The 8,026-nt window shown below is 62.2% G+C and overlaps 1 protein-coding gene across 1 annotated transcript; it reads left to right on the forward strand.

The window, feature by feature from the left end:
• Positions 1 to 4,582: 4,582 nt before the first annotated feature.
• On the forward strand, positions 4,583 to 5,702 carry LOC113905971 (vegetative cell wall protein gp1-like). The gene is made up of 3 exons (XM_027564005.1): positions 4,583 to 4,645; positions 4,795 to 5,561; positions 5,627 to 5,702. Exons 1-3 carry the CDS (start codon positions 4,583 to 4,585, stop codon positions 5,700 to 5,702), a joined length of 906 nt encoding a protein of 301 aa, XP_027419806.1.
• The last annotated feature ends 2,324 nt before the right edge of the window (positions 5,703 to 8,026 follow it).

Genomic DNA, 8,026 nt, shown 5'->3' on the forward strand with positions numbered 1-8,026 from the left:
GGGGCCGCTGGAACCCAGAGGGCTGGCTCAGGCCAAGACTTTGGACTCCTGGGACTAGAGGGTCTGGACCTCCCAGCCCACGTGCTAGGGGAAGTCCACCCCCAGCCAACTCCCGACCCTCTGCCCCAGGCTCACAGCATAGGCACGGGCCTCACCACCAAAGGTGAGGGCAGGCTTTGGTTTTCCATGCTTGCTGGGATCACAGAGGTGGCTCAGAACGGCCAGGTAGAAAGGTCCCCACGCTGCCATGCTTCCCTGGAACCTGGCCCAGGGCCTCCCAATGGGGCAGCAGGGCCCGAGGTCACTGAATGGCTCCCAGCAGGATGGCCTAATTGGAGACGGACTGCGGGGGCTCCACCACACTGAAGGGACCCTCAGGGAAGCAGACACTGGGAGCTCACGTGGGCTTTCCAGAAAGCAGGCAGCCTTGCGTGGCCTAGAACCCAGTAGAGGGGCAGGAATGAAGCAAGGGGCTGGCCCAAGGGGCCTGGAGATTTTGCACGGCCTCGGAACTGAGGGAGAGGCCGTGGAGCTAGGTCCCCCCGAGACAGCCTGCCCAGCCGGGTCCCTCCTGGGTCGGGGGCACAGCACCTCCCGAAACCTGGCTCGGAGGCAGCCCAGCCTGAGAAGGAGCAGGCCCAGCTCCACCGGGAGTCCCGGACTCTCCACCGACACAGGCGGGCGTGGTCAGACCACGTCCCTCCAGGGGGCAGTTTGGGAGAAGAAGCCGTGTGCGCCGCGGAGCCCGCCCCTCTCTGCCCCGCGCAGCTTGCTTCCTGGACGGGTTAGGGCCTGCCCTCTGTCCTACTGCTGGGCACGCTACCCCCTCCGCCTGAGCCCTGCCCCAGGCCTTGAGCAGCTGTCCCCCAGCAAGGCTCTCTGCTAGGACAGGGGGACCTAGGCCATCACCCACGTGCTTTCCCGAGAGCCAGGGCTGGCGGGCTCAGCGGCTGCAGGCCCGGGACCACCCTTAGTCAGGGCTGGCGGGCTCAGCGTGGCCAGGGGCAGGGACCACCCTCACCTTTGCCCATGACCAGGCCCACAGCCGAGGGCCCAGGACGCAGCCTAGGGGCCGTCTCCAGGTGGAATCTCCCCCCAAACAGCGTTTCCTTGGCTGTGACGCCTCAGCGACTTTAAAAACAAGTTGTCTCTGTGTCTCGCTTCTCTCCGAGAATGTTGCGATCAAAAGAACAGCTTTATTCGGGAGAAAAGACACATGACGGGACCGTTAGGATGACCTGTCTAGGCACACAGCCCTGCATCTGGGGCTCGTTTTCATTTCCTTCTGTCCCTGAGACGTCCGGTGGAAGGCCTGTGAGCATGATGGGATGAGCCCCCGGCTCTGAGAGCGTCACACAAGCTGCCGGGGGGACCAGGCCCAGGGCCCAGACCGTCTTCACAGCGAGTCAGGTGGGAAAGAGGGTTCCCCACTCCCGAGAACGGTTCCGGCACCAGGGGTTCCTGGACACTCGTCTCCATGGCTGAACACACACCTGGGCAAGCGGGAAGACGGAAACACACCCAGGCTGGGCTCCCCCCCGAGGGCCCCGGGGCGTGAGACCTGGCGAAAGCTGAGGTCCTGCAGGGAGCTCGTGAAAACACCTGGCCATGGAGGCGGCTGGACGCCAGCCAGGGCACCGACTCCAGACACGGCCAGGCCCGATCCACCCTGTGCACAGGGGCAGCTCCGGAGGGTCCTCCCGGCCAGACAAGATGTGGACCAAGCCCTGCCTCTCCCCAACGACTCTGTGCCCGTCGAACAGAGTGCTAGTCCTGGTGCCGCCAACACAGACATCGCCGCTGAGTGCTTCCTGCTCCTTCAGCGCCTGTTTTGGTCACAGTGCTTCCTACTAACGGGGGTCAAGGCATTGCATGCAGCTAACCTATAACCTCGGATGCACTGAACAGTCCCTCAGACATTCCCAGGCTAACTTGGCATTCATCACACCATGCTGAGTGGGGTGCCCGCGGAAATGCGGAGCTAAGTCAGATACACTTGCTGACCTTGCTGGGGGTTTACTCCAGTGAATGAGCGTGGACTGTGATTCACAAAAACCCAGAGGGGAAGCCCAGGGCAGGGGGGCTGGTGAGCTGGGCCTGGGAGAGCCGCTGGGGGCCTGGGGAGAGTGCAGCAGCAACAGATAATCGGAAAGAAAGGGCAGAATGTGGCGGAGGTCAAACGCGTGTTTGGACAGCAGATGCCACACAGGATGGAGAAAAACACCTGTTTGAGTTGGGGTGGTTGGGAAAGACCACTCGGCCTCACAGAGAAGAGAGGCTTCTCATAGGACCCTTGGAACGAGCTGGCTTCCCGGTGCGGTTGGAGAAAGGGGAGGGAACTCCTGCCAGAGGACAAGCCGGTGATGGTGGAGATGGTGGTTTTGGTGGTGATGGTGGAGATGGTGGTTTTGGTGGTGATGGTGGAGATGGTTATGGTGGAGATGGTGGTGATGATGGAGATGGTAGTTTTGGTGGTGATGATGGAGATGGTGGAGATGGTGGTTTTGGTGGAGATGGTGGTTTTTGTGGAGATGGTGGAGATGATGGAGATGGTGGTTTTGGTGGTGATGGTGGAGATGGTTATGGTGGAGATGGTGGTGATGATGGAGATGGTGGTGATGATGGAGATGGTGGTTTTGGTGGTGATGGTGGAGATGGTTATGGTGGAGATGGTGGTGATGATGGAGATGGTAGTTTTGGTGGAGATGGTGGTTTTTGTGGAGACGGTGGAGATGATGGAGATGGTGGTGATGGTGGAGAAGACGGTGATGGTGGAGATGGTGACGATGAGGACAATGCAGATGGAGCGGCAGTCACCCTGGAAGACGCTGCTGTCCAGTGAAAGATCGATCTTTGCCTTGCTCATCCTGCCTACGAGCTAAGAGAGATTAAAATGCTTTAGTACAAAGTAAACAGTATACATATTTTATGAAATACATTTCTCTGCCTGTTTAATTGTGGGATCTTCAATAGAGGCAGAAAGATTCACTGCTCACCACTGGCATGAATGAATAGGGTTTCAGCCTTCTGCCTCAGGAGGCCCCCTGACCTCTGGCTCCTGGGTCCTGCTGCAGGGAGACCAGTGCTTCCACGATGTGGTCTTGGCAGCTTTCTTTCCTCTGTGCTCCTCTGTGGGCTCAGGCGTAAAAGTAAAATGTCCACTTTTTATTGCTGAAGGCTTCTGAAGCCTGGTTATCACAGGTGAGACTGCTGAGTTCACAAGATGATTGCAGTTCACCAGGAAATAAGGAGAACTGTCCTTAGGAATGGTCATCCCAGCATCTCTAGTGATCCTCCCAGAAGCCCTCTCATTGCTAGGATGCGTCCATCCTTCCCCTGAACTCTTAATCCACAGTGTAGGCATCCCAGTCCCTTCCAAAAAGTGCTAGGAGCTCTTAAGGTGGCTTCACACTGGGACCTGCTGGGCTTCGCACACAGCAGTCGTGGTGTTCTGCCAGGTGGTGTGTGGGTGACCACAGGTGGCCAGGCAGACTGTCAACACTGATAGGCAAAAGCTACTTCACAAGGTAGGTTTCCAGCAGCCTGATGGCCTCTGGGGACCTCTCTCCTGGATCCTGGAGCTGAGCCATGGGCCAGGTGGGCACTGACATGCAGAGGGGGCTGGAATCCGACAAGAACCCCTTCCCACCCCCCAGCACCATGCCACCCGCTTCACAGCAGTGCCCTGGTCCCGTTTCGAGTCTCTTTAACAGCTCCTCTCCCTGGTGGACCGTAAGCTCATGGAGGGCAAGTCAGCAAACTGTCTGGAGACCAGTGGACGCCCCGTAAATGGCAGCCGGACGAGTGAACAAATGAGGGTGATTTTTTTCAAAAGGAAGCAGGAAAAGGAGAGGACACATGAGCCACCGATCTTTGGAGCTCAAACAAGGACTCAAGATGCCGCCCAGTTGGCAGAAGTGGCCACTCCCCTCCCTCCGTTCACGGCAAATGCCTGCAGAGGCCCGAGGCACGGGCCCTGCTCAGCCCATTCAGCTCAGACTCTTCACATCGCTGCTCATCTGGCTGGCAGGCCGCCCTGAGCCCCCTCCACCTCGGCAGGAATGTGGGCCCAGCCCTCCCCTGGGGCTTCCCTGGTGCCTCAGCTGGTAAAGAATGCGCCTGCAATGCAGGAGACCCCAGTTTGATTCCTGGGTCAGGGAGATCCCCTGGAGAAAGGATAGGCTACCCACTCCAGTATTCTTGGGCTTCCCTGGTGGCTCAGCTGGTGAAGAATCCACCTGCAATGCAGGAAACGTGGGTTCAATCCCTGGGTTGGGAAGAGCCCCTGGAGAAGGGAATAGCTACCCACTCCAGTATTCTGGCCTGGAGAGTTCTGTGGACTGTATGGTCCACGGGGTAGCAAAGAGCCGGACACGACTGCGCGACTTTCACGGTCAGACCTCCCCTAACGACCTACTCAAAGCCTCGTCTGCCTGTCACTTTAAGGAAGGTCCTGTCCTTTTAAGCAAACAGCTCTGGGGCCTAGAAAGGGCCGTCTGTGGATGAGAGTCCAGCCTGGTGATGTGCAGCCCTCCTGCCAAGCCCAAGGGGCTTCTGGAGTCCAGACACTGCTGGCGTCCTGATGCCCAGCACAGATGCCACTGTGGGCGGCCCTGGCCTCGGTGCTGAGGCCACATACACACACGTGAGGCTACACTGAGGGGGTGCGGGGGCTTGCTCTGCTGAAGCAGGGACTGGAGACCGGGAAGTCCAGAATGACCCTCCGTTTGCAGACAGTGGGACTGGAGAACTAGGACTGTCAGATCTGTGCTTGGACCCCGAGGACCCCCCCAGAGTGCCCCCCGAAGTGCTCGGACCCCAAGGACCCCCCCAGAGTGCCCCGTGAAATGCTCGGTCCCCAAGGACCCCCTCAGAGTGCCCCCCGAGGACCCCCCAGAATGCCCCCCGAGGACCCCCCAGAGTGCCCCCCGAAGTGCTCGGACCCCAAGGACCCCCCAGAGTGCCCCCCGAGGACCCCCCCAGAATGCCCCCCGAGGATCCCCCAGAGTGCCCCCCGAGGATCCCCCAGAGTGCCCCCCGAGGACCCCCCCAGAGTGCCCCCCGAAGTGCTCGGACCCCAAGGACCCCCCCAGAGTGCCCCCCGAGGATCCCCCAGAGTGCCCCCCGAGGACCCCCCCAGAGTGCCCCCCGAAGTGCTCGGACCCCGAGGACCCCCCCAGAGTGCCCCCCGAAGTGCTCGGACCCCAAGGACCCCCCCGAGTGCCCCCGAAATGCTCGGTCCCCAAGGACCCCCTCAGAGTGCCCCCCAAGGACCCCCTCAGAGTGCCCCCCGAGGACCCCCTCATAGTGGCCCCCGACTCCTGTCCTCTGCCCATCACCACTGTTCCAGGACAGGCCACCCGACCCCCTGCAGAGACCCCACGTGCGTGCAGGCAGAGGCTGCGCTGGGTGGAGGCCTGGGTGCAGCCATCCTCAGAGGACCTGGGGAGCAGCCCCAGTCTGGGCAGGGCTCGGGGCGGCAGTCACAGGCTCTCACTGATGGGCCACTGCCGGGCTGTGTTCAGGCTTCTGCCGGCCTCGTCCTGTCACTTCTCCCCAACGTCGAGGAAAAGCTTGGTCCTCAACGTTCACAGCCCTTCCCTGCCGCTTCCTTCTTGCTTCCCAGAAATTCTGACACTTGGTTGCCTCATCGGGCCCAGACCCTTCAGCTTCTCAAGACCAACGAGGCTTCGGGGAGCTAGTGTGAGCTCCCTTTCCTAGTCCCCGAAAGTAGAGAAGGCCACCTGCAGGGTGACAAACAGCACCAGACCACGAATGCTGGGCATTCCCTGTGCGCCGCGTCCCCATCCCTTCTCTAGGCTCCGGGGAAAGAAAGAGAGGAGGGGAGGGGGAAAGGAATTCACAGGCCCAAGGAATCCCAAGGGAGGAGAGAGCCTGCTTCTGACAGACTGAGCACAAAGACCTCGCAAGCCTTTTAACACAAACGCTCTCTTTGAGAATGTGCCTGGTCAGAAAAACCTCCGAGTCTGAAAGGTACCTGTAGCTGTTTAGTCCCCTGGTTCTCCTCTTCCCCCAAGCCCCCATCACACCCGCGTTGTGAGCGAGACAGAGAGGCGGAGGCCTTGCCCACGCTCAGCGAGCTCCACAGCCACCGTCCCTCGGGATTTCTGCAGGTCTGCCCTTTCCTTCCAAAGAGAAGAGCAGGCGTGGGGAGAGCCACCGGCGGGAAGCCGGAGCCGGGCCTTCAGCGTCCTTGCAGCGCGAGCGGAGCCGGCGGGTGACGGGCTGAAATCCAGGCTCCCCCGGGGCCCGCAGCCTCCTCACCTGCGCTGTGCGTCCCCACACAGAGGGTGGGCGTCGGCCCGGGGGTGCTGCCCCGGGCGTCTGGACGCCCCCTCCCCAGGGCCTGGGCAGCGGACTCAGGAGCACCCGGCACGTCTCCTGGCAGACACGAGCGTAGACGGGAGCGCGGGCCGGTCAGGCACATTCGCCTCAAGGCCCACCTCCTGCCACACTGACCCCCGCTTGCTCAGTCTTCTTTCTCAGACACACGGAGCGCCCCCAGCCCAGCTCCGTCAGCTTCCGTCCCATCACCGCTGCGGGCCTGGGGGGCCGTGACCCCGTGAGGGTCTGGGGGGCCGTGACCCCGCTGCAGGCCTGGGGGTCCATGACCCCATGAGGGTCTGGGGGGGCCGTGACCCCTCGCCTGACCCACTCACCGCTGTGGGTCTGGGGGGCCGTGACCCCGCTGCAGGCCTGGGGGTCCATGACCCCGTGAGGGTCTGGCAGGCCGTAACCCCTCACCTGACCCGCTCACCACTGCGGGTCTGGGGGCCCGTGATCCCACACGGGCCCCCTCTGGCCCCAGGATGCAAGGAGCCCCCCTGGATCCCCCTAAGCTCTTCGCCCACTGATTCTGCCGAGTCCTGCAATAAGCCTGCAGCATCAAACGCCAGCTTTGTCACTTCCTGCACACGCGGCCTTGATGGAATCCCCTGAACACCACGCCCCAGACTCCTGACCTAAAGAGGTATTTCTAGTAGAGCCTCAGCATACCCAGTGCCTCATAAATGACACCTCACATCATGGAAAGAGTTCCTGCTGGTAAGGCTGCAGGTCAGTGCCCGGTGTACGCAGACGGCTGGGTCCAAGTCAGCTTTCCCGCCGGATCCCCATCACCCTGCGTCCGGCACCCAGGGCAGCAGCAGATGAGCACAGGGCCATGGGTGCGGCGGGATGTGAGCACCCGCAGGCAGGCAGAGCAGAGCCTCCCGTCAGCCCAGAAGACCCGCAGGGGGCGGGGAGGCCACCACTTCCCCAGACTGGAGCCGGATGGGCTGCAGCGGCCTTGGGCTCGCCAGTGACTGACCGCGGCCGGTTGAGGGGGGCTCCAGAGGGCCTGCGGGCGGGTCCGAGGGCAACTTGCTGTCTCTCCCCGTGCCAGCCCAACGAGCTGGCCCTCCAAGTCCAGGGTCCTCCCCACCTCCCTCAGCTGCGGGAAAACACGGCAAGACTGCAATTCCATTACTGAAGCCCGGGGCAGCCCCTTCTGTGGACTCAGGGGTTCGCTGCAGCTCAGGAAGAATGCTGGCCCCTGGACGGGGCGGGGAGCAGGTGGCTGAGGGCCTGGAGACTGGAGGGCATTCCCACTCATCAAGGGGGATGAGGACGGCCCAGAGCTCGGACCCGAACTCGGCGGAGGGGAGGCATCGGAAGGCTGCCTCCTCGAGCTCTCTGCGCAGGAGCTCAGCCAGCCCTGGCCACCGTGGGCAGCCAGCCAGCCCACGGCCCGCGTGCCCATCAGACACCGTGCGCCACGGCCGGGTGGGGGTGCACTCTGGCTGGGGGACGGCTGTGCCTTGGAGAGGCCTGCACACCCACAGCGTCTGACCTTCAGTCACGTCGGCCAACCCCCTGCTGTAGATCCCAGGGGCCGGTGGACGGCTCCCTAGAAACGGGGGTCTCAGCAATGAGACAGCCAGGGATGTCCCCCAGGCCGGCAGTGGCTCAGCTGCCTCCTGGCATCGCGGCGTGCGGCGGGGTGGGGTGGTGAGCTGAGAGGGAA

The sequence above is a fragment of the Bos indicus x Bos taurus genome, chromosome 15 (assembly GCF_003369695.1).
Source record: "Bos indicus x Bos taurus breed Angus x Brahman F1 hybrid chromosome 15, Bos_hybrid_MaternalHap_v2.0, whole genome shotgun sequence".
In the NCBI taxonomy this organism is placed as follows: domain Eukaryota; kingdom Metazoa; phylum Chordata; class Mammalia; order Artiodactyla; family Bovidae; genus Bos; species Bos indicus x Bos taurus.